Source organism: Phaenicophaeus curvirostris, chromosome 20, assembly GCF_032191515.1.
Source record: "Phaenicophaeus curvirostris isolate KB17595 chromosome 20, BPBGC_Pcur_1.0, whole genome shotgun sequence".
Lineage (NCBI taxonomy): Eukaryota > Metazoa > Chordata > Aves > Cuculiformes > Cuculidae > Phaenicophaeus > Phaenicophaeus curvirostris.
The window spans coordinates 10,500,373-10,526,230 of record NC_091411.1 but is presented as its reverse complement, the minus strand read 5'-3'; the positions used below and the strand labels follow the sequence as shown (position 1 = coordinate 10,526,230).

General features: G+C 46.6%; 1 protein-coding gene and 1 long non-coding RNA gene across 3 annotated transcripts in view; one reads left to right on the top strand and one right to left on the bottom strand.

Moving 5' to 3' along the window:
- Positions 1-4,785: 4,785 nt before the first annotated feature.
- LOC138729390 (uncharacterized) lies at positions 4,786-7,328 on the bottom strand. The gene is made up of 4 exons (XR_011338880.1): positions 6,976-7,328; positions 6,541-6,620; positions 5,753-5,796; positions 4,786-4,991 (listed from the first exon to the last, which is right to left on the bottom strand). It is a non-coding gene; the product is annotated as an uncharacterized lncRNA (long non-coding RNA).
- A 7,412-nt stretch (positions 7,329-14,740) lies between these two features.
- GPSM1 (G protein signaling modulator 1) overlaps positions 14,741-25,858 on the top strand; it is an 83,269-nt gene continuing 72,151 nt past the window's right edge. The window contains exon 1 of one of the 2 annotated variants that reach the window (XM_069873282.1): positions 14,741-14,760. Coding sequence is in view for 1 of the 2 variants with exons in the window: in XM_069873281.1 (XP_069729382.1) it covers positions 24,642-24,697 (56 nt within the window). In the remaining variant the exon portion in view is untranslated. Of the gene's footprint in view, positions 14,761-24,586; positions 24,698-25,858 lie in introns of those variants that run through there. The other variant, XM_069873281.1, reaches the window with a different exon arrangement.

The following is a 25,858-nucleotide window of genomic DNA, read 5'->3' as shown; positions in this document are numbered from 1 at the left end:
CATGTGGCATGGTCTTATTATGACCCACTTGCAGAGGAAGATCAAGCCGTTTTTCAAACAATCCATTAAAACAAAAAAAAAAAAAGGAGGAAGAACGATATTATTATATATTTCATGCATTTTAAATAGTACTTAGGTAGTAGAGCACATGATGCCACTATGCTCATAATTTCACCTGCATGCTGTTAAAAAGCTTGGGGTTTTTTCTTCCTGGTTTGCACAAGTTACGTATCCAGCACCTTGGCTGGTGTGGAACCCAACACCTTTGAGTGAGCTGTGCCCACAGTGCTTCCACTGTTTGCCTTGCTCCCCACAAAGTCTGAACACAACCATTTCCTACGCAAAGTGATAGCATAAAATGGATAAAAATTACTCCAGTCACCCAAATCTGCACTTAGAGATACCGGTCAAAGAAAACCAAGAATCAGTGACTGGGATTCCTGTTCCTGCTGTTGACTTTGCAGTAAGGCTGTGGATAATTCATCTGACTTTTCACTGCTTTGATTGGCTCCCTATTTTGTAAGCCAGGAAATCCCTGCCTTTTGGTGGCACTCAATCCATCAGGGAGCACAGAACTGAATACGTGACAGACAGCTCTTCCCACCCAGGATGTATGGCGTATTTTTCATTGCTGATGATTTTTAATCCTAGCAGGTCGGGAATTCAACTGCTGCGGGCAATGGTGTGATGAATTGTCACAGGGAACAAAGGCTGGATTTGGGTAACACCTGCGGGCACAGGCATGGGTTATGCCACAAATCCTTTGCACACAGAGCGCCTGGGATGGGGGCGTGTGGAAGGGACTTGTCAAAAATCTGATACCTCATCCTGGGAGCCTCTGCAGGATTCACCAGCAGCTAACCCAGAAACTCAGCCTTGTGACCTTCTGCTGCCAGTGGTTATCTTCTGCTTCTTTGAACAAATGTTTTTGTCTGTTCCCTGTGTGGTTTTCTTGATTACCTGCTTGGTCTAACTATGCTCTGGTCCTTGACTGTGGATCCTAGGATCTGGTATTATTTACCAGATGAAGATTTTGGCAGGGGAGCACCTAGGTGCCACTGACCTCTAGTAGTTTTGTCCATCAGTCCATGTAATTTCTGATGATTTCTTACCTTTACCTGTCGCTGTTTTCTCCAGAACAGACTTGGGTGAAGGCTGCCTCTGGCTTTGCATTTGAATTCTTTGTGCTGAGCTTCTCTTTCTCTGGTCTTTAATCAGGGTGGGGGGAAGATAGAAAAGAATTAGTGTGCAGCTAAAAGCAATGTTCTGACATGGCTGCTGTCACCAATGAGCCAAATCCAGTTCCATTCACTTGGAATGCAAAAGCGAGAGTCTTTAACGACACTGGTCACCAAACAAGTAGGACTTCTTTTTTTATGGTACTGGAGATGAGCCATCAAAGCCAGTATTGGCCTGGATCCCTGAGCTGACATCCATTACCCCATCTACCTATAAAACAATCCATTGTGCAAAAGCCCTGACCTAACTGGCACATCCCGGGGGTGCAGGGGGACACCTTTCCCCTGGGAATCTCTCTGGAGATCCAGACTAACCTTTCTCTGCAGAGAACACAAACACTGTGTGCTTGGGCACGTTGCCTGTTACGATACAGCATTGCTAACCTGGGATCTCGGGGGCTTTTTTATGATCCCTCCTTTATCTAGGGATGGTAAATTCTTCTCTGACTGGTATTCTGTGCTCTTCATCAGGCAAGTAGAGAGCAGACTTCAGGTTCACAGCACCAAAACCCAGACGAGCAGAGATGTGAAACTTGAGAGGCTACAAGGGGAAGTGCAGATGCTGGTATCTGATAGAAGTGAGCTCCTGTGTGTGTGAAAAGCAGAAGCAGGCTTCCCAGGCCAGGCTGCAGGTCTCTGACTGAGGCAATATGTGGCAAAGCAGCTGTGACACGCGTTTTTCAGTGAGAGAGTACTCAGACAAACTGAACAAGTTGCATCTGAACCGAGCATCTGGAGCTGTTAAACTTCAGCCTCAGAGGCTGCCTCTGTTGTACAAGTTGAATTGTTTGTCTGGTAGCTCCCTGACTCAGTTATGTAAAATGACCTAGGCTGAAACCAAACAAAACTAGCCGTCCCCTGAGAATGTTTGAAAGAGGCTCAGCAGGGATTGTGGCTTTGGCTTCTGGGTATTAAGAGGAAAAATTGTGCACTGATGACAGAAAGTGCTGCCTGGTTCAGCTGAAAGCAGGGACATGTGCTCCCCAAGAGCTGAGGTGAGCATCATCAGATGCTTCCAAACATCATTGTAAAAGGTGATCTGGAACAAACCTAAGGGAAATGCCCATGGAAGCTGGTGGGGTGTGATGGGGATCGTAGTGCCCAATGAATTAACACTAATGCTATTATGGCAATAAGATTTATTATGTACAGCTTTTCAGCTTGTCTTTTCCAGTCTAATACACCCTCAGTAATCCCCTGCTAGCTGAAGAGATGGCCAAACGGGCAGGCTAACCAGACAGGCTGTAGGCAGCCCTCGCTCTTGAGCCCATGCATTTCTTACAGCAACCTGAGATCTGAAATCATGCTAAACCAAAGCAACAGCCGTAGGTGAATGGTTCTTCAGGCCCATATTTAGCAGCAAATCAGGATAAGGAAGTCTGATGATATTTGCTTTCACTGAAGGAACGGTTAAATCCTCTCTAATACCTCTAGAGTGCACAATTCCTGCTTTAAATACCTGTGATGCCTCTCCATGCTACTGTGCTGCTGTTTCCCATTCCATCTCTCAAAAGAAGAATGTGGGAAGAAAGAGGAGAAAAGAATACATTTGCGGCAAATTCTTTCCTATTTTGTGGAAAGAAATTTATAAATTTGTGCATGCTGGGAAGTAAATCCCACGGAGAAGTGAACTCAGATTGGTGTGTATAGCACAGAGAGGTTTACAGCTCCCCCAAGGACTGCAGAAGTAAATGAATTTATCACATGAGTGTAGTTGCTGCCCAACATAAACCAAAGTGTCGGGTGGAAGCCGTGTTTAGTTATTCAGCTATGCCAAAGCACTGCTAGGTAACACAGTTTCAGCCTTTCTCCATAGACGCTGGGCTACTACTGACCTCTGTAATGTAGAGCAGGAGGAGCAGATGCCACTTTGCACACTTTTCTCTTCAAGGGTCTTTTTTGCACTGGCTCTTTGGCATGAGAAGAAATCAGGCACTTCTGCCCCTGAGATGCCGCTTGCTGCTTTTGCTTCTGCTCCTGGATTTTCTTCTTGAGTTGCTCTAGCTTGTTTTGGGGTGATTTTTTCCACAGTCCATCCAGCTTCTGCTCTGTGGGTGTGCTGGCTGATGGAAGAGAGTATGTAGGAAGCAGGATGGGAAAGGGAGCATTGCTCCAGCTGCCACATGGGACAGCTGAGAACAGCCTGCTCCCTGCAGCGGAGTAAGGTGGGTGATGCAGAGAGCAGGGAGACTTCTCCTTTTGTAGTGTGCGACTTCTTGAATCTGCCAGCTCCCTCAAATTGTCCCTTCTTGGTTTGTACAGGCTCTTTGCAGGAGACCGTGTCCTAGCTGTACCTTCACCATCTGCAGTCTCCCTCCTGGCAGGGCTGCAAGGTGCTGAGCGGGATCCTCCCCTGGGGAACAGAGGGGTCATTCTGGATGGGCCAGGACTCTTGAGGAAAAAGGCCTGTGACCAAGCAGGGGAGAGGGCAACACAGTTTCCCTTTCTTAAGAAAAAGAAAAACAAGCCTGAATATGTAGGGTGTGCTATTAAATTATCCAATAAACTGCTAATACAAATGAAAGTTGAGTTTCTAGAACATGCTCTGATGGTGATTTCAAGTGTCTCCACAGCATTTTGCCCATTACCAGCAGTTTGGCAAATGAAGATAATGCTGGGATAGGGCAAAGCAAACTGTGGTTTGATAGGAGTTCCTGCAAGCATGGGCAGACAGACTGGCACAGAGAACTGAGGTCAGGGCATTGGCTGTTCCACTGGCTTGCTAGCGCTTCTGAGAGTGAACTTGCCTGGTGACTTTTTCTTTTTATCTAATAAACAGCAAGGTGCTAAACTTTTTCTGAAGTCCTGCATCCCAGAATTTTAAATCCTTTTATGTGTGCCTTCACCTCTTCATCCACCAACTGCTGCACCTTAAGGTTATTATTTACCTGCAGGCTGGAGGGATCGCATTGCTCCTTTTCTCATTCAAACATTCATCTCCTCTTCCCTTGCCTTGTTCAAAAGCTTGGGAGAAAAAAAAGAACAGTCACATGCAAAACCACAAGCTCCAGCAAAACTTGCAACAGATCAACATGCACTTCTCCTGCTACCCTTGTACCTGACACCGGGTTCCAGGCAGTGAGCCCTCTCCATTAGCATGGTACAAAGCCCTGCTCCTTAGGGAGGAAATTGCATCCTTAAATATTAAAGGCTGGCAGTTAAATTTGTTCCCAGCCAATAAGCCATCTTAAAAACAAATACTCAGCAACAATAAGAACAAGTGAAGTCTGTTCTTGTCATTAGTTTTTAAGAGTTTTGTGGAATTTGGTTCAATTTCTGGCTATTTTTCTTATCCCATTTTTGTCTTTTAGAGATGATTTAAAATGCATTATGTATTTCCTGCAAAAGCAAAAGAACAAAATTCTGTATTCACATCCCTTCAGTTATCTCTAGAGGGAAAAACTTCAGCGGTCACGCACAAAGTGGCTTTTCCTTTGCTGTAGCCACTGGGTATTAATGCTGCATCTTTTGCCTGAGCTCTCTCCAATAAGGTGCGACTCCCTGTGCATTGTGACATGTTCTGGGAACATTAGTAGATAGCTGGTGAAAATATACACTTTCTCCAATAAAGAGGGCTTGTCACTATCTCTTATCACCTTCCCTTAAGCACCAAAGCAGCCCCCCCAATCTCAGCAGTTTCCCATTAACTGAGAACTCACCAAAGCCTTTTTCACACCAGAGCTTTCTTCTGGCTGCCTGTGATTTGGCACAACTCCATGTTTGATGATAAAATTTGTTTTCAATCCTTCGTAGCTGTGAAAAGGCAGATTTTTCTTTTGAAGGGAGACATATGGTTTTTTTCTGTGGTAGCCTTTTGCTGGCATACGCTGCTGCTCTGATTAATTTTGCAGCTCATAGTTACTCTGTAAACACTGGCATGTCTGAGCGTGTTCCATGTGGTATTTGCTACAGTTGGAAAGAATGCAATTGACTGGGAAGATAAGAGATGAAATCACCTCTCTCCATTATTTACACTTGGTATGCCTGTGTGCCTCAGATTTTTACCAGAGCTGCTCTGATGTTTTTAAACCAGTGTAAGCTGGGAGTAACCCCAGCCAACAGCAACTCCAACAGCAAGATAGCGATGTCAGGCTTTGACTGCACAAGCAATACCACATGCATTTGGAGAATATAATGCATTCATCCAAGCAATTTCACTGTTATGATTGCAGCTGCTGTGCCTAATCTAAACATTATTATGTTTCCTACTAAGAGGACAATGAGACAGGGAGAATTCAGAGGGTATCCTAGTTCAGTATCAGCTATTATTCTGCTCAAGGCTTCAAACACAAGCAAGGCAAATCTTTCCATGTTCTAATTAATTTGAAGAGCTTTGTGAAATTTGGTAAGATTCTTTGCTTTTCTCCTTATCCTCTTTTTACATCATTTTCAATTATGTTATAGCCATGAAAGAAAACCCTTTGGTTTTCTTTCTTTTTTGGTTTTCTTTGTCAGGTAGCTGGCAGAGTACGATAAAGGTGTGTGATAGCAAGTGTTTTCTGAACACCACCTACTGCTGCTTTAGCTTTCTGAAGACTATTCCAAGCCAAGGCCACATCTGTGAAAGCAAAAGATGAAAGACGTTGTTTAGCATCTCTTCACACCTATCTTCACCACAGATAATTTCCCCTCATGCCCAGACCAGCACAGATTATAGAGCTGGTGACTGAAACACAGAACTGCTTCTGAAGAACCGTGTCTGGTCTGCTTTTACATACAGCTTGTTTTCAATGTGTGCTTAGTTCCATCACAGCTAGCGCTCTTGGAGCTATGTTAGTGCTTACGCAGCAAAATCCTCACTGATAGTAGCTGGTAGATTTGCTTACATTTAAGAAAGACTGAACTGAATTTCCCAATTCAGTCCTATTTGGTAGTAGTTACAACAAAAAGAAGCATACAGGGTGAAGTGTGAGAGTAAGAATGGCTTGGGTCTTCTTACAGGAGAAACAAAGCCACCCTTCAGAGAAAGCAAAGCTCCCAATGTGAACTTACTGCCTAGATTCGACAATAACTGAGTCTTGATGACTTCAGGCTGAGGAAGATTCATAGAGCAGTTTTCTGTAGAAAGCAGCATGAAATGGGGAGCTTTGGTGTTGCTCAAGAGCTACAAGCACACTTAGAAAACTCTCCAACACTCTCCAAACTTCAAAATATTTGCTCCATTGTGTCTGAAGTCATGCAATCCAGATTACACTAATCACTAAATACTTTCAATAAGCAATAAATTCTTGTTTTAAAATAAAGTTGTCCAAGACTCTGCTATGACCATACAGAGGAAAATGGAAGTTCGTGACCCACATACCAGATAGAGGATCAGATTCTCCAGATGCAAAACTGTTCTCCATCTTTCAGCTGTGCTAGAGCTCTACTCAATGTCTGTGTCTGAAACAACCATGCAAAAGGACTCGTCAATGCTGCCCTTTGAGAACAGCCTTGGTCATTTTTATGCTTTTATGTCTTTTATCTCAATTACGCTGATTGCCCCTCATCATTTACATTTTTCTGATGTTGGCTAATGTTATTTGTATCATTAATTTTTTCAGCCTTGTGATGGATCTCAGGGAGAGACAGGGACATGACGCAATTGGTAAATGTCCTGCTCTGGGTCAATACACCCCAAAGAGCTGCTCTGGGAGCTCAGGAGTCTCATGCACTCACTTGGGGCAGTGAGTGTATGATTGAGGAGTCAAGAGAGTCACCTCCTTCCCACATCCCTCTGTTACTGTCTGGTTAACACTTACCTTTTGAAGCCTCATCCATGCATGGAATAAAGTCTCCACTTAGGAGCTGAGCAAAAGCACCTAGAGAAGCACTTTAGAGGTGATCTGTAGGAGGGCTGCAGTCTTTCTGCACTGGCTAATCCCAGAAGTCACTTCCAAAGGAAGGTGTGAGAAAGATCTCTGCACTGAACATCCCATTTGTTGCTCCTTCCCTGGGCTGAGCCATCCGCAGGCACCAGGTCCCTGCCACCAGCTGGAAACACAGAAGTTCCTTGGAGACAAGCACCAGGCTGGTCCCTGCCCTGCCCATGAGAGCTGGGAGATGCAGGAGGCTGTGCAGAGGAGTCCCACCAGCTCAGCCACCCATCAACCGTCACCACACCTTTGTTTGAGCCCCTCTGTGCAGGGCGGCAGTAGCGACAACACAAGGAGAGCCTGTTAGGAACAGAGAAGAAAACAAAGAGCAACAAGAGGAGCCTGAAGGCTGATCTCAGCTTGCAAACACGTGGCAAAATGCCAGCAGCTTTCTTGACAAGCCCTCGCGTCCTTTCTAGGGCGCCTGGCATCCTGGTGACAACCGCACGCAGGGCTGGGTGGCTGCAGAGGGGAGGGCAGTGCAGCAGAGGAGCACGGTCACCAACCTGGGGCCCAGGTGGAAGCAGCTCTGAAGTTCTGGGATGGAGAGAAGAACGTGGTGCCAGACTGGGGAGGGAGGGAAACCAGGCCTATGTGTCCTCATCACAGGGTACCTTTGCTCATTAGAGGGCACCTCTTGTTATCCCAGGGCACCTCTCCTCATCCCTTCCTCTATGGGCTCATCCAGCCATTGATCCTGCTTTCAGAGCACTCTGTCACTCCTGAATCCCTGGTTTCAAGAGTGCTTAAATTTGAATATTGGCTTTGATTTAGAAGATAATGAAAAAAAAAAGTGTTTCTGGTATTTGTGATTATAGAGAAAAGCTTAAGAATATAAAGTGCTAAAGTCTCAGGTAAGGCTTTTCCGCCTCTGTCGGTGTCACTTTTTTCCAAGCGTCACAATGTTTAAGTGTTTGAAATCTGAGGGTAACCGTTCTGGTTGTTCAGGTCTTGCTCTTCTCCCCCCTCCCGTTTTGGAGTGAGCAGAGGGAACAGTTTATTCAGCAAACAGCAGAGGGCAAACTCAGCCCGCAGACAGGAGATGAAGCATCCCGTGCTGGGCGGCTCTGGCCCCTGTTTCTGCCAGGACAACCCAGGAGTCTGGCGGCTGCCACCTTGGACAAAGACAACCTGGAATGGATAGCAGCAGAAAAAAAATTCTTGCTATAGCAGTGATTCACTCTCCTCTTCATTTTCATGCCCAACCTTTTCACAGAGCATCCTTCTTATGGGCTTTGACGGGCAGTGACATCCTGGACTGAGTCCTGCCATTGCATTTCTGAGATTATGAGATGCAGATGGCTCAGCAACCCTTAAGGGCATCTCAGCTGGTGAATTTGCCTTCTGCCTGCATGCCGCCTGTGCTTTGGGAGACTTGGTTTCTGTAGATCTTTGCCCCAGAGATACTCACAGATGATTCTTGCATCTGTGGTTACAACCAAAACTACTACAATCAACATATAATGGCCAAGACTAGTCTGGTCATTTAATGCTGCTTCTCTTCCTTGGTTGGATGGTCCTTAGGCATTGGTTTTCTGTGAAATTTTTGCATTTCTGAATTTTAAGTGTGCTTCGCACAATATCCTTTCATATGTGCTGAAATTCTGCAGGTCCCAAGGCTGTACTTACTGTTGGTTCAGATATCATGGAAGGCATCTGAATATGAGAAAGACGAATAGGAATAGAACATATTTCTTGTTACCATACAGCGGTGGCCATCACTTACTGCTAACATGGGCTGAATTTCTGTGAGCACCATGAAAGGAGGCTTTGTATCCTCCTCTAGGTCCCACCTCACTGCAGAGCAGAGGAGGCTGATGTATCATGGAATCATAGATGAGCTTGCATTGGAAAGGACCTAAAGATCATCCAGTTCCACCCCTCCTGCCACGGGCAGGGATACCTTCCCCTGGATCGGGTTCCTCAAAGCCTCATCCAATCTGGCCTTGAACACCTCCAGGGATGGGGCAGCCAGGGCTTCTCTGGGTAAGCTGTGCCAGGGCCTCCCCACCCTCACAGGAAAACAATTCTTCCTAAGATCTCATCTAAATTTTCCCTCTTTCAGCCTTAGACCATTCCCCCTTGTCCTATCCCTGCACTCCATGATAAAGAGCCCCTTCCCAGCTGTACTGTTTCATCAGCATTTTGGTTTATACTGAGTTTTCTGGTTTATGCCCCCAATTATTTCTTCATGCTTTATAATTCTACAGATCTGCTTTAAGCAGCAATGCTAGTATTGTGAGTGTTATTACTGGAAAGCTCTCAGATGGTGAGGCAAGATACCGACACCACATCCTTTCATGTACGTGGATCCCTGTGGTCTCTAGAGAAGTTCTCTTGAAAGAACAGGCTCAGACTGCTAATCTAATGAATGTCACTGCAGTTTGGGCTCAGATGTCTCCAGCATTTCAGCTTTTCAAGTCTAACCAAATAAGGAATTCCTGAGCTGCAGACTGGAGTCGTGAAGTTCCCATATCAAACGGTTCCAAGCCAACATTTTGGCCTGATTAGAGGTTTCAGTGCTGGGAATGCAGAGATTGTCCAAGAGGGCAGCCACAGCTATTCAGGGTGTGCAAATGATAAGCACCCTAATTGCAGTCTTGGGATTCATGGGCAGCCATCGTGCAAAGTGAACTAAATGATCCTCCAGAAAGGGAGGAGAGAACGGCAATGTGAAACCTCAGCAGTGGGAGGACAACTGTCAGGGAAGATTTGGTAAGATGGGAAGCTGTGACAGCAACCAGGAAAGCCCAGGGCTGGTCCCAGCCTACTGCGTTGGTGGAGGAGCCAAGTGGAGCAGGAAAGCACGTGCTGTGACAGGCAGAGCTCTCAGCTGTGCACTGGCAATGCTTCCCAAGTCCCTCAGGTTGGACTGGCAACTGTTTTGGCACTGGTTTTTCTCAGCAAGCTGTTGATGCTGACAAGAGCCAGGAGAGTGACAGATTGCCAGTGTGTTATGCTGCACAGCTTGGAGTGTTAGACCACAAATCTGCTGAGAGATGAAGTGAAATCTATCACAGGGCCAAATCCCCCTTCTGCAGTGTGTGAAGCTCCCAAGCCAGGGAGCCAAGTGTGACCCAAGACAGGAGCAAACCCATTTGGATTTGTATTTTAAATGAGCCAGTCAGGTACAGTTCTGGCCTGCTGATTCCACAGCTCCTGTCACATGGAACTGAGACAAAATTAGGCACCGTGTTTTCACTCATACGACATTTGCGATGCATCCGCCCTCGAACACTGAATTTCCTCTGCAGAAGGACTCACACTGCCACCCACTTGTTTTAGCAAATTAGTCTACAGGCTATCGCGTAGGGGGAGGTTTTACAAAAGCCACTTTAGGCTTTTTCTGGAAAGGCTATTGTAAAGTTTCTTGCAGCTAACAATCTTCCAAGAGAGATGCTGCTAACCCATCGCATGGGATTATCCCACAGAGAATATAGAATCATAGAATCAGAGTCATAGGATGGTTCAGGCCTCCCCACCCTCACAGGAAAACATTTTCCTTGATACCTCATTTCAATCTCTTTCAGTTTAAAACCATTCCCCCTCATCCTATTCTTGCACTCCCTGATCAAGAGCCCCTCCCTAGCTTTCCTGGAGCCCCTTTCAGTGCTGGAAGCTGCTCTAAGGTCTCCCTGGAGCCTTCACTTCTCCAGGCTGAACAATCACAACTCACTCAGCCTGTCCTCATATTGGAGATGCTCCAGCTTTCAGATCATCTTTGTGGCCTCCTCTGGACTCACTTTAAGAGATCCATGTCCTTTCTGTGCTGAAATCTTCCAAAAGAGATGCTGCTAACCCATTGCATGGGATTATCCCACAGACAATGGATTGTCCAGGTATCAGTCTCTGCTTTTTCCAACCCAGCAGTTCCCGTTGCCGTTATGGTTGCATGCACAGTGATGAAGTGAGACAAGAAGTGCCACACTGCAGGATTCTGAGCTTCAGCGTGGCTTTCTGGTGTTTCTGCAAGCAAAGACCAGCAGGCTTGGTGATTGCTCAACCCTGTTTGGAGCCTGGAGGTTTGTTTGACACGTTCAGACTGCAGGCTCACCTCCCAGAGGCTTCAGTTTCCGCTGTTGTGCGCTGTCACGGTTTAGGAAATATTTACACCAATAACCCACAAGGCCTAGCAAAATTCAGGAAGTGCATTTGTCTGTGAACCAAACCAGAAATTCCTCCTAAGTGGCTGTGTTTTAAAACGGCTGAGTATCGTGCAGCCACACTTCTGCACCCACCAGATACACTTCAAGGATGTTAGAAACAATAATTTGCAGCCCTGGCAGGCTCATTCCTTTCTTTCTCTTGCTGCTTTGCTCTTTGTGCCTGGCTTTGGGAGAGCCTTGTGAGTTCCCTCACTTTTGGGAAATATGTCCAGCTAAAAGGAAAGGAAATGGTACTGGTTTGTTAGGGTTTTTTTACAGTGTATAAGCAATTTACATTGTAAACCACTTTCACAACAGTTCTCAGTTAGCAAACAATCAAAGCACAAACCCAGATTTTGATTGCAAGCTGGATGTGACATGAATTTTGTAGTAAGCATATGGTGGGAAGAGGCAGCCGATAAAAACCAGTGAACGGCTCTAAAATCTGACAGCCCAGGGTCCAATCCTGCACCCACTGTGACAAAATGTGAGCTGGAGTTAAAAGAGACAAGGATAAAGACACTTAATAAATAGGGATTTGATTTGAACCTGCAAAGAGCTTCGAGTTGACCACTACATATTGAAGTCATTCTTAAGGGTACTTATCGTCTCTCGAATCAGCAGCATAATAAGACTGAGATAAATGGGCTGCCGTACTAACGCTGCCTTGTCACAGTTTCTGAGATAAGACACAAATGTCTTCCTCCACAGGCAATGCTGTCAAACAGCAATATTTGTGTGAGGCACTCAGAGAGAGGGAGGACTCTGACCCCGGCTGCAGAAGTTTTGCTGGTACCACTGATCTTATTTCTTTCTAGCAGCTCACGCCGTTTCCCGTGTCATCAGGAATAAGCAGGTACTCTTCCCAGGGTCCGTGTCATACACTCAGTTACAGAGCTGGATGAAGTGCTGTATGGTACGGAACAGCTCAGGTGCAGGTGGGAGGCTGCCCCAAGCCTAGGGAGGGATTTGCAGTGATGGGGAGATACGCTTCCTTTGCAGTGACTGCAGCCAGAAACGAAAGGAAATATTAAGCTTGCATTTTCCTGTTGGTGTCCTAAAATAACAAGAGTAATGTGTGTCAGGAAGGAGCTAGACCTTCAGAATATCTGGATGTCATCGTGTGTGCCAAACGATGTCTGGAAAAGGGCGAGTGTTGTCTTTATGGACTAAAACACATACACATCATCCAGTTATTAGGGGAAAGCATGCTAAGAGAGGAAATAGCTGTCCATGGCCCATTTGGGGTTTTATCCGATGTGAATGGAATGTGAAGTGAAGAAGGGGGGGCTGCCTGCACTGTGCAGCTGAACGTGGAGGAGCACAGCATTGCCATGGAAACCCACTGTAGTAGAAAGGGCTTTCCAGATGCAGGAGAGGATTTACATCGCTGGGCTGGGGCCAGGCAATTTAAATCAACACTCTACAGGTAAAACGGCACATTTCCTTGCACATTGACTCCGTGCACTGAAAAAGAAAGGGCAGGTGGATGGGGTGAATTATAGGAGTACAAAGTTATGAGGTGTCTTAAAGCCCAACCTAAACCCCACAGAAGCTGATGCAAAGATCTTTGTGGCTTTTGGTGGGGCTGAACCAGGCATGCAAGGAGCGGGCGTACGTTTCCTGTGCACCAAGAGAGCAGCTGGCACAAGGATACACCATACCCTTGCCCAACAACTTGGAGAGAGGAGGAACAGTGTCTACCCCCTGCTTGCACAACCCTGCAAATGGAAGACCCCACAGCTCAGGAAATGCTGCCCACTTTGTGCTTTTGGGTTGGAGGTGGGGGAAGAGCCCATCTGGCAAAGGCCCCCAAAACATCTTGTTACACCTTAAGTGAGATGAAGTGTGCTATAAGCCACAAACAGTGCTCCTGAGATAAGGGGTCAGATGAGTAGGGAATGATTTAGTGTTTTCAGATTCTCACATGTATTGACATTCCAGCCCAGTGATATATGGAGTGCTGTGAGACAGCAACAACATTATTTTTTCAGTGCTGCCTTCATCACCATACATTACCGAGACCTGAGTGACAGCCCCACATAATCTTCTCCAAGCTCATACACCACACACCGATCTGATTCTGCTCCCAGCTAAGGGCAGTGGTTAAATCTAACTTAGATGGAACCACCATGGACCAGTTGGTCATGAGCTCCCACAGAACTGTGTGAGATTCAATAACTCACCTTGTTGTCGTGTCTAGTAAAGGAGCTCAAAATCTCCTGATTTACCATGTGTCCTGGGATTAGTGTGACTGGATTTAAATACGCGATTTAATATGTATCTGGGTATATTTGTGATGTTAAGTGTAAGAAGGAAAATTCCTTTTGAGCTGGAGAATACAGCATCCTTAGCAGCAAAGACTCAAAGCTCTGTACACTCTATGAGCCTATTTTACTGTTCTCCACAGCTTATTCTTCAAATGTTTCTTTATTCCGCTTCAACCTTCCAACAAAACATCAAACAGCTACCAAGAATGGCAAGATTTCAGCTTCTTCTTTCAAGAAGAGTTTTACATTCAAAATCCACATACTCTAATCAAAATCTGGGAATTGGGTCCTCCCATCCTACCTCTGCTGCCTCCTGGTTCTTTGCTGTCAGGTCCTGCCCACACAGCAGATGCTGCCAGCCAGAGTTCCATTTCGCTTCTGCACTGGGTCAGGTTGCTCAAAGCCCCATCCAGCCTGGCCTTGAACACCCCCTTCAGTACTGGAAGCTGCTCTAAGATCTCCTCAGAGCCTTCTCTTTTCCAGGCTGAACGACCCCAACTCTCACAGATCTGCTCAGTCCCAGCTGGGACACCAATATGGGTGACTACAAGAGGCTGTGAGTGCAGAAGAGCTTTATGTATCACAGTCCCTGGTGCCATCAACTCTGCTTGTAAATTCATCCTATTTCCCCTCAATTTTATTTGTTTTCCCACTGAGTGCCAATTCAAAATATTGTCAATGCAGAAGCAGCAGGGCAAGCTAACACAACAGGCTGTCTTTTGCCTTGTTATGCTCTGTCAGGTCAGATTGCCCTCAAATTTGCCAGAGTTTCATTGTTACTATCCCCCGGGATGCTAGACAGCACAGTCGTTTAACCCAAGATCATTTATGACTGTGACTGGATTTTGTTTGTCTGGGTTTCTTGGTTTTTTTTTCCTTTCTCTCCAGACAATAATGTAAATCAGCAAAAAACCTGCCTTATTATTGACAAAATTAATCTATATGGAGCTAAGCGCAAAGGAAAATAGATACTAGCTGCATACTCATCTCCAATGGAAAATAAACATAACATGTTTGAAGGCTAAATTCTCCTCTGCCTGGGAGTGGTGTAGCCCTGTGCCAGTAAAATACATCTACCCCGGTTTATGTAAGTAGAGAAGCTGACGCTGAGGAATTTCTGTTTGCTTGCAGCAAAGTTGGTGGGCGTGCTACCTCACTGAGAGCAAGAACAGATCCTGGACACTGGGAAATGAAGGTTGCTGCGGCGCTGAGCCCCTGTGAGCAAGGAGAATCAGCACTACACAAGAATTTGGTAAGAAAACCTTGGCTTGGTTAATTGAGCTGTCTGAAAGGTAATAACTTTGTAGAGACCTAGATCCATGCGAGTGAAACACGCGTAGCCTGGACTGGAAGGGTTCCCAGATGCCCCTTTTATGTTTCTATGACAACATCATTTAGCAGCTCTCGAGTGAAAGTCAAAAGCAGCAGCCGGGAGGTAGACGCGCTGTTCAGAGGAGCAAAGCCACTGCTTTCACTCCACTTGCTTTGCCAAGGAGAACTGGAGGGGATGGGGTTGCAAACGTAGACTAGAACTGTGCTTTGCCACTCCCAAACCTTCCACTCAGAATCAGGCCACTGTTCTTTTCCAAGAGGCCAATGCAGCCTTCAGGCTGCGATCGACAAAGGACACAAATATTTGATCTCAATAGACAACTTGAGCAAACATTAATATTCATTTTGTCCCTTCGGCAATACAGGCTGTTAATCACACAGCGTGATCGATACTGCAGCACATGTTACACTAAAAACACGATGGTCGTGTCAACCGAGATGCTGAGATTTGCCAGCCCAGGAAAAATATCAAATATCACTAGATAAAACTGATCAATAGATAAAACAAGAAGAGTGGTTTTACAGATAAGAGAGCAGATTGTCTAATTAGAGCAGAGCAAACACTCGCACTGAGAGAATGCTGCGTCAGACCCAGAATTTGTGTTTGTACAGCAGCATATTTAAACACCATCCTCCCAGATATCAGCTGATGGAGGGCAAACTCATTTCCTAAGAAGTTAGTTGTTCCATTGTTTAATTACCTACATTTAAACACCACATCTTCTTTCCAGTCTGAATTTGCCTAGCTGCAAGTTCTGGATGTGCCACTTCCTACAAGACTAAAAGGCTTTCTATTCCCAGAAATTTTCTCGTCTGTATATTTAGCTGTCACCTTAGGTTGTCACACCTTAAAATTCACTTAAGCAAGCTGAATCAATAAACCTGCTAATTTTGCATCACTCCTGCAGCTGATATTTACAGTCTTTGCTACAGCATTGCTTGTGGTCTCTCTGTTACCTCCCAGTACCCTGAAAGCCTTTGCACAGCCCCTTCCTGCCAGCATTTTCATCCTCTTGTCATCAAAACTGTAAAAGCAGATATATTTGTCTGTGCCAGAATGCATGCTCCCAAGCATCCCACCCTACCAAACAAACCAATCTCCCATCAATTGTCACTATTCTAAATTTCATTTTTTAACACAAACTGTACCAGGAATGTCTTCATACTCCAGATCATTGATAAAAGCATTGGATAACACTGTACCAAGAGTAAATCGTTCTGGACACACTAGAAATTCCTCCATCAGATAATTACTTTTAGATGCACATTACCACATTTTCCATCCTTTTCATGTAAGCTCCATTGATTTTGTCGAGTAGTATTTTTAATAGAATGCCATGCAAGATTAAATCAACTGCTTTGCAGAAGTCTAAGTCTATTATGTCAGCAGAATGATCTTTATTAACTGAATTTATAATCTCCTCAAAGGTAAGATTGCTTGTTTGATGAAGAGTTTTCTGGAGCAATGGATTGACATGTCACAGCCCTTTTGACTGTGTCTTATATCAGCATGGCACCAGTATTGGGATAAGGAGGCTAAAGTTACCTGGGTCATGCCAGTTACTCTTCTAAAATAGTTCATTTCACTACTAGTCTCTTTTCAGACTTTTGAAACTTTCCTTGTGTTCTGTTATTTACTCAAAAATCAGCATTAATGGTGCAGAGAATGTGCTGTGTGCCAGTTATCAGTCCTAAAATGAGAATTATTAGAAAATGTGGTCTAATGTTGCTATATTATTGTCCCAATATTCTATTAGGATGATAACAACGGACTTAGCTTCAAGTGGAAGCAATGTAGAAGAAGAATTGTATATCTTACCATGAACACTTAGCAGAGTTGAGCTGTGATATTGGTGATATTTTAGCATTGCCTTTTGTTGCTGATTAAGAAACCGATGGGTTCAGGCTGAGCCTGTGTGGTTAGGCTGCAGCTTTGGCTACAACCAGAACATGTTTCCTGTCACAAAGAGCTGGTTTGGGGACTGCAAGGGGCGACACTGCTGCTGCCGGCGCCTCTGTGACCTTGCGGTGGGGCTGGGGACACAGACTCACATCACCAGCTCCTTCTGCTCCGATTCTCTCAGCTGTTGGTTAGTCAAATAGAAACAAACCCCGTTAGTTATATGGGGAGAATTTGAAAAGCACTTGCAGAAGCTTAACTAAACAACACAATTAAAGAGTAAATATTGGCAGTCTGTTTTAAAACCAAACCCAAACAGGCTTGCTTGCAATTAATGTCATTATCAACAGTTACAATTCAAAAACGAAGTAAAACCCCTTTCAAAGGTGAAAATGTGTATTTTCCCCCAGGGCTTTCCAGTATAACAAAAGATTACTTCTCATTTCACTTAATGCTAACAGAAGGTTTTCTCAGACTTCCAGCAGGAGAAAATTGTCTGTTGACTGTTAGAAATTGAAGCTGGTTAAACAAACCCATTGCCATCATTGTAAATCGGAGCTGATCATGACTAGGAACTCTGAGGTATTTCCCTGAGCAATAGAGCTTTGAGAAAGTGCCTCAAGGAAAATCTCCCTGTTATTACCATTCAGGTCTTCCAAGCCCATTGAAAAGTCAGCCTATTTCTGATGAACAACAGAAGAGATTCCCATCACCATCTTGGGGGCTTGGCTGAAGTCCTAAGAAGACCTCTTAGAATCATAGGGTCGTTAAGGTTGGGAAAGACCTCTAAGCTCCTCCAGTCCAGCTGTCAGCCCAACACCACCATGCCAACTAAACCATGTCCTGAAGCACCACATCTACGTGGTTTCTTTTTTAATGCTTCCAAGAACGGTGACTCCACCACTGCCCTGGGCAGCCTCTTCCAATAGATCTTGAAGCAGGCCCCTTGCAGGCTGTTAAATTTTCCTGCTGGAAAAGGGAAAGCCCATGCCCCCAAGGAATGAAAAGTGAAGGGGATTCACCAAGATGAAAGTGAAGCAGAAATCCATGTGCTGCTCAAACATGTCCATCTTGCTGCAAGCATCGCTGAGATGCCTGGGGGCACGTGTGGGAGGCAATGAATAATGTCAAAGCTGCTCACATCCCCCCCAGCTGGTTATCAAATAACATCCATCCTGGCTACTGCAGTCAGCTCCAGATTTCCCTCCAGGCCCATTAGTCAGACCAAGTTTTGGGGAATTGATGCTCTGGCAAAGCCAAGCTGAAACACAGACCATACCAGAAGCTGGGTTTGATTCCTTTCTTCTTGAAAGGAGAAGATGAGTTTGTCTGCAGAGCTCTAAGCACCCTGCACTGGAGTCAGAGCAGCACTGGGGCTGCAGTGCCCGAGCAAGCTGGGCTGGAGACCCGTAGCAAGCTTCATCCAAGGGGAGCAATGCCAAGGCAGAGGAGAAGGCTGGTGTGAGGGAGAACACGGCTACAACAGTGCTGAAACCCGAATACAAAAGCCTCCCCAGGCACTCTGTGCAAATTCCACTCTGAGGCAGGGATTTCAGCTGAAGAGAAGGTGCTGGCTTTTTAGATAAATGAATTGGCACAAAGAATTCAGGGGAGTCCTCTCTGGCCCTGCCTAAAAAAATCCCCATCTCCCAGGCAGGCCAGTGCCAGGTCACAGGGTTTCATTTCATCAAACAAGTTCTGAGGTTGAGGGCAAGGAAATTTTAAGGGTCATTTGCTATTTATTTAATGAAGCGTTTCCAGTCCAGATTGAAAGCCAAAGGAAGCGGATGAGTTCTGCTTCTTTGTTTGACTCTTCCGAGGCTGAGGGGAGTATAAATGAGGAGGAAATTAAGGGACATTAGAGACAGAGGATGTATAAACATGCACAAAGCTGGAAGAGCCAAAATCTCACCTTCTGCATGCACCCAAACATAAACAAATGCAACTTGTGAAAACCATTAAGGTCTTGGTGTGTGCTTTCATGCTGTATTAGGAGAAAAGAGAGGTGGGCATGAGGGGCTCATCCTTGGGTGAGGAAAGATAGTTAAGAATGCAGTTGCTATGTTACTACCCCGGTTCTGGGAAGGGGGTTGCATCCAGCTTTACTGCCCAACAGGCATCTTATCGCACACAGCACTGCCTAGCCTGGGCAGCGTGGCTCTGGATGTGAATCTGAGCCCCAGAGAGGGTCTCTTTGCTCAGCAGTTGTGGCTATTTCAGGCATGCATGCACACAGCTAAATTATTCAGAGAAGCTCATTACTCAAAGCTTTTCCCGGTCTCTGTGCTCCAAGGGGTTTTAAATGAGACAACCACAGTCAGCAAAGCCACTCTTCACTCTCAGCTGATGCTCCTTATTTCAGGTATGAATAATATTCCTGGCTGGGAGTCTCTATTACAGGTTATCTGCAGAGTGTAATAAGCTTCTCTGCTTCTACTTTGGAGAGGAAATAATGGTTCCTCATTGACCCACCCTATGAACAGAGGAGTTTTGTTGCCTCAGGACCAGATTCAGAGGAAAGGAAGATTGCAAAAGCCCTTGAAAACTGCAATTCCTTTCCAGGTCCTGAAAAACAAGCTGTTCAGCACAGTGTTTTTATTTTATGTTGTTGTTTTAAATTATAGGAATGGCTCAGCACTCCTGCTGAAACCCATCCCTGTCCCCTCACAAGTTTCCCGTGTGGCTCTGGGATGTTCTGTTGTTGTTGCAGCTCATGCCATTATGTTTTATGAAAATCCCAGAGCCAAAGCAAGTGTTCCTGGTGCAGACAGGCTGTGTGGGGCCCCAATTTTCACAGCACCCTTCTCACCTCCCAGCGTATTTCTATTATTCCCTTTAACAGCGCTAACTCCTCTCTTACCCACTTGACACTGGTTACAGGATTATTCAAACTACAATACTTTCCTCACAGCTCAGTAATGCAATTAAGATCGTCAGATATTAATTCTTACTCCTTCCCCAGGAGGGATAGGTAGAAGTTGTTTTGTGATCTCTGCTTTACAAACTACCACATGGCAGCACTAGCAGTGATGTCTCACAAGAAAACAGTTCTGGCCAAGGCTACGCTGCCCATCATCCCCTCCCTTCTCCTTCTTCTCAGTCTGGTGTCTGCATCTGTGCACATGTTTGCCCCACAAACTGGGGAGGGCACAGATCTAGCTGAAAAATGCCACGTGGACCATCTGCAGGGTTACTTTTCACTTGGACCAGTTCTCAATTTCAGTTCAGTGTGTGGCCACAAGAACACTTGTGCTGGACCAGTGACCAGGAACCACAGAGACAGCCTAGCAGAGACAGAGAAAGCTTTACTGGGTTAGCTGTCTACTTATTGAAACTACGTTTGAAAGGTTAAATGACCTGCCTGGCAGCACAGCCTTGCTCAGGGACTGAGAAGAGCAGAGGTGATGTAGATATAAATCTATGTTTGGAATGAGAACACTCTCTTGTTCGTTATGTCCAGGCCTTTTGACATCTATGGATTTTTTACTCTATATTAAAAGTTAAAATATAAACAACAGCACAACACGTGCATCTTAGATTAGAGTTCACCTGGAAAGAAAGAGCATGTGCACCAGCCTGTTTTATTCTGTCTCTACAGGTTTTTACCTCCTTGGGTTTTGCCTTTACCATAGAATTGTGTTTGACAGCCACTGCTGCTTGCTTGCTTATTCACCTTGACTCACTGTAAACTACTATTAAAGGAATTCTGCTAAATTATAAATTTGCATCTATCCCCCCTCTCTACACTTCCTGCAACGCGAGCTGGTGTTTAGAAGCCTGCACACACAAGGAAGTCACATCCACTGGGCTACTTTGATATTTAAAAAGGTGCAAACTTCCTGAAAGATACGTTTATCCCCATCTAAATTCACAGATGTAAAACCATGTGATGTAAGCCAAGATAAAGTTTCCTGAGTTTCACTGGGTGATTTTTTTTTTAGGCTGGTTTAAACTGTACTGTTCCACCTGCAGACTCAGATCATTGAGCTACCTAAAACATGAAGCAAGGGGGTAGGAAAACTATACATACCCTATAACCATACACTGTCATGGTTCTTCTGCTTTGTCTGACTGATAGTAGATCATTTATAGCCTCCCTATCCTTCTCCACTCTGACAGTGGCCAACTTTCAGCCTTGCTGATGGTTTCATGATCTTTTTCCAAGTGCTGCTGCTGAAAGCCTGCTTTCCTATGGATTTGTCTGTTGAGATAGGACTCTTAGTTACATACAACTCTAAAATAAACCCTCTTCTGCTACAATTAAAAATAACTAGTTCCCCATTGACAGAAACAGAGCCCATAGCCTGCTTTTTCTTTCAGGCTGCCTTGAAAGGAATTCAGAAAATGGGAAACTTTGGCCAGTGGGCTGGCCAATAGCAGGGTGCTTCAGAACCTACCAGTTTAAAAGAAAAGATAGTGCAAGGCGATGGTGTTTAATCATAGCTGCTGCCAGTAAAGTTGATAATTACAGTGCCAGTTCAGGAGTGATTTCAGCTGGAGTTCACCAGCTCCTGGAGTCTGGATTGCAGTGCTCTTCTTGCACAGAAGCCCCAGCAGAGGCCACCAGCAGCCCATTTCATGAGCTGCAGGAAGTCTTCCATGCTCGTTAAGAGAGATCTTTATGTTTTGGACAGAGTGCCTGACTCCTCAGTGCATCTGAAGACGCTAAAGCAATGGAGGAAGGTTCTTATGTCCTAGCAATTCTTAGATGAGTGGCTAAATTTGCCATTTCTACTGTATCGCAGAGCTGTATTGCTGTCTGGCTGTCTTCCCTTCAGCTTTCTGTGCCTTCTTGCTTTCAGCTCTCTCTTCCAAGTGGTGGGAAATGTGACAATAGTTGGAGCTCTTTCCTATTGTGTTGTGATAGCTTTGGGTATCAAATTCTAAAAGAAGTGCTAAAAACTGCTCAAGACATTTTAAGGATCCTGCAATCCCATTGCTTAGCGATGTGATTTTTCATTATCCATTCCTCCTTTTTGCTGCTTTTTTTCAGCAGCCCTTTTCATGTTTAAAAGTCTCTCCGCTTCCGATTGATCTTATCTGAACAAATCCATTTCCTTTACCTTTTTCTCATAGGTCACACTTGTCACGTTCAGCTGGAGTCTTTCCAATTGCTCTATGTTCTCTCAACACATGACTAAATGTGGACGCAATTCACCAGATGAATTAGTGGCATTTTTAGAGCATTGGGGTTTCTTTCTCTCTGTAATCTTGTAATTTGCCTGTTTCATTGCAGCTGAGCAGCAGATCAGAGTTGTGGCTGAGGTCCAAGTACTTGCAGGGAGCCTCTTGGCATGAATACGTAGGGTTAACCAAACCCAACCCACAGCAAAGTAACTGAATTATTTCATCTAATGAATTCAAATCTGTTGTGACTCGTTTGCCGTTTTAACAAGAAGAGAAAGAAGCTGAGTTTGTCAGATATTAAATTATCCATTGCAGATTCATGAATTTTAAGGCCAAAGGGCACCATTATGCTCATCTCTGTCTGGCCTCCTGTGTGGCCGAGCTGTGGAATTTGACCCAGTGATTCCTGTGTCATTATTGGGTGAGTGACCCGCTTGCCCGGGGCTCTGTGGAAAACCACGGATCTGGCTGGAACCCAGACTGGAAGCTGGCCTCCACCCTTCTTTCTTTTGCTCCCCTTTCCAGCATTGTTCCTCTAAAGGGCAATGACTGCCCACACTCCTTAAATGCCAACCCAGCTCTGTGGGCCCGTTGCAGCAAAGCCTCCTCTGTCTCCTGTGGTTGAGGAAGGGCTTTAGCCAGCGGCAACAGCAGCTGGTTTTCATCTTTGCACCGGTGCTCTTTACTTGAGGGGTTGGATGATGGTGGTACAGATAAAAACACCCCCGGGAGATACCAGAATCTCTTAGAGCTGAACAGTTACTCATTTCCATGCGCTTGTGAACAGCTGCTTATGCCAAGATGTTTGCTGCTGTCAGCAAACCCACAGACCTGCATAAAAAACCAGCCTGGCCTTCGGGTGCGCCCGCAGTCCCCCCAGTGAGGCTTCTGCAGCTGGTTGCTTGGGTGCATAGAGGGGGTTCCCTTCTTGTTGAGCAGCGTGTTACTCACCCACGACACCCGCACACCTCCCCAGGTGAGAAAGCAGCCTATGGAGTGATGGGTTTAGCTTTCTTTGCTGTGGTTTGTGTACAGAATTGAGACTACTCGTAAGCTAAGGCACAGATACAGGTTTATTTATGGGGTTTTGTTTTGAATTTAAATGCCCAATCAATTAGCTCTTGGGAAAGAGGCTTTTGTGGTTTGTTAGTGGGATGTTATTGATGATGTTTTTTCCTGAGTAGGATCTCTGCTCGCTCTTGAGAGGACCTTTTGCACAGGTCCCCTGGGTGAAACAGTCCAGTAAGTAGGACATGTCTCTGAATTCCTTCTGACCGCAGGGTTGTTGTGTCTGCAGAGCAAGCTGCTAGAATCCACTGAAAGCCACAGCTTATACCTCTTCTTCTTTGGAGTGTCTGTGGCAATAACAATGACTAATTAGGTGTTGCTGGATGAGTAGCAGTAATCATAGAATCATCATAGAATGGTTTGGGTTGGAAGGGACCTTAAAGCCCATCCAGTTCTAACCCCTCTGCCAAGGGCAGGGACACCTCCCAACGGATCACGTTGCTCAAAGCCTCATCCAACCTGGCCTTGGACACCTCCAAGGAGGAATTTATGGACAGGGCTCTGCTGAGTAACCAGCTCACTAACTTTTACAGGATCATCTCAAGCCTGAGAAAACAGAGAGAGACAGGTGCAGTGTTTGTGGATGAGCTGTAGACATATGGCCTCAAGCTCCGCCAGGGGAGATTTAGGCTGGGCATTAGGAAAAAATTCTTCACCGAAAGGGTCATTGGGCACTGGCAGAGGCTGCCCAGGGAGGGGGTTGAGTCACCTTCCCTGGAGGGGTTTAAGGGACGGGTGGACGAGGTGCTAAGGGACATGGTTTAGTGTTTGATAGGAATGGTTGGACTTGATGATCTGGTGGGTCTCTTCCAACCTGGTGATTCTATGATTCTATGATTCTATCTGCTTGACAAGAAATAGTAAAGGCACCAAGGTTCAACAGGGCACAGTCAACACAGAAAGCCAAGCTGCTGCAGGCTGGAGGGAAACATCCTTTTTGCCTCTTTCCCGTTGGATTCCTTGCTACCAAAGACTGCACCTCTTTGCTTTGCAGCCGATTCTGCTTGTGCAGATGCGCTGGGAGGTCCCATCTCTCTCCGAGTCAGGTAAGGCAGACACAGCCGTGCCAGGTCCTGCCCTCTGCCCTCAGCCTGACTGCCTCCAGGTGTGGGCATTTACGTTCTATCACACAAGGGCTCAGGCAAAGCAAACCCAGAGGCTTCTAATCATGCAGTTGAGTGGCTACACGTGGCGGGGGTCAGAAATCGGCGATGCTGAGATCCTTTTGTGCTAACCTGTGGGTTTTGTGCAGCGGCAGCTCTGAAGGTAACTCCTGAGGCACCGCAACGTGATGCTAAAGGACAAGAGCGAACGACCTCAAGGCGTGCTAGGGAGGTTTAGATCGGAGTGAATGAGCGCTGAAGCGCTGGAAGAGGCTGCCCGGGGAGGCGGATCCTCCTTCCCAGGAGGGGTTTAAAAGCCGGGTAGGCGCGGTGCTCGTGGAAATGGTTTAGCAGCGGGCAGGTAGGGCCAGACTGGATGATCTCCAGGGTCTTTTCCAAGCAGAAAAGGCTTGTCCGTTTCCAAAGCCGGGGAGAAGCGCGTCCTGCATCCCCCGGGGCGCAGGAGCGGGGTCGGGGGGGGCAGCCCCGGGCGGCAGGGGGCAGGGCGGCGGGGCTGACATCAGCCGGAGGAGGGGCCTGTTCGCGAGTTTCTTGGCCGGGTGCATCACTTCCCGGCGCTGCCGCCCGCCGGGGCCGCTGCCCATGGCGAGTCCGTGCGGCGGGGACAGCCCCGGCACCGCCCGCCGCGCCGGGGCCAGGTGAGCCCGCACCGGGGAGGGAAGGAGCCGGCCGGGGGGAGGGAGAGGGAAGGAGCGGTCTGGGATGGGAGAGGAGCCGTCCGGGATGGGGAGAGGGACGGGAGCACCCATCCCTGGGGAGAGAGAAGGAGGAGCGGTCCGGGATGGGAAGGGAGCGCTTATCCCTGGGGAGAGGGAAGGGAACGCCTCGGGATGGGGGAGAGGGAAGGAGAGGTCCAGGATGGGAGGGGAGCCGTCCGGGAGGAGGGAAAGAGAGGGAGCGGTCTGGGATGGGGGAGAGGGGGGGAACGCCTCGGGATGGGGGGAGAGGGAAGGAGCGGTCCTGGGGTGGGGGAGAGGGAAGGAGCGGTCCTGGGATGCGGGAGAGGGAGCGGAGCGGTCCTGGGATGCAGGAGAGGGAAGGAGCGGTCTGGGATGGGAGGGGAGCACTTATCCCTGGGGAGAGGGAAGGGAACGCCTCGGGATGCAGGAGAGAGAATGAGCAGTCTGGGATAGGGGAGAGGGAGGGGAGCGGTCCTGGGATGAGAGGGAGAGAAGGAGTGGTCTGGGATGGGAGGGGAGTGCTCATTCCTGGGGAGAGGGAAGGAGCGGTCCAGGATGGGGGAGAGAGAAGGAGCAGCCTTGGTATAGGAGGGGAACGCTCATCCCTGGGGAGAGGGAGCAGAGTGCTGCTGGGATGGGGAGGGAGAAAGAGGGAGGGCTTGTGGAAGGGGAGCACTCATGGCATGGAAAGCAAGAAGTTGTTGTACGACTGGAGACCCAGTGGGAGTGGAGCGGGAGCAGACAGAAGTGAAGGACACAGTGTTACCTTCGTGGGGCAGCTCTTGTTTCCTGAATGGGATAGTGGGTACTGAGGGAAACTCTGTGGTTTTCCTTGGCAATGTTCCGAAGCAATTGGCTCTTTCTAGTAAGGAGGATGATGCTGAAACCTCGTCTGTGCTGGGCATTTCCACAGGAGGCTCCTGGCTGCACTGCAGAGGCTTTAAGTCAGCTTTAAAATTGAGCGCTACAGAAATTCACGCAAGGCTAAGGGGAATAAAATCGCTTCAGGCTGTCTGGCAGTCAGGAAAATACTATATCTTGCCCATACTTTTTATGTGATCAAATATTAAAAAGTCTAAACTGGAGTCGGCTTGAGGCATTACGGCGTGGCTTGGAGCA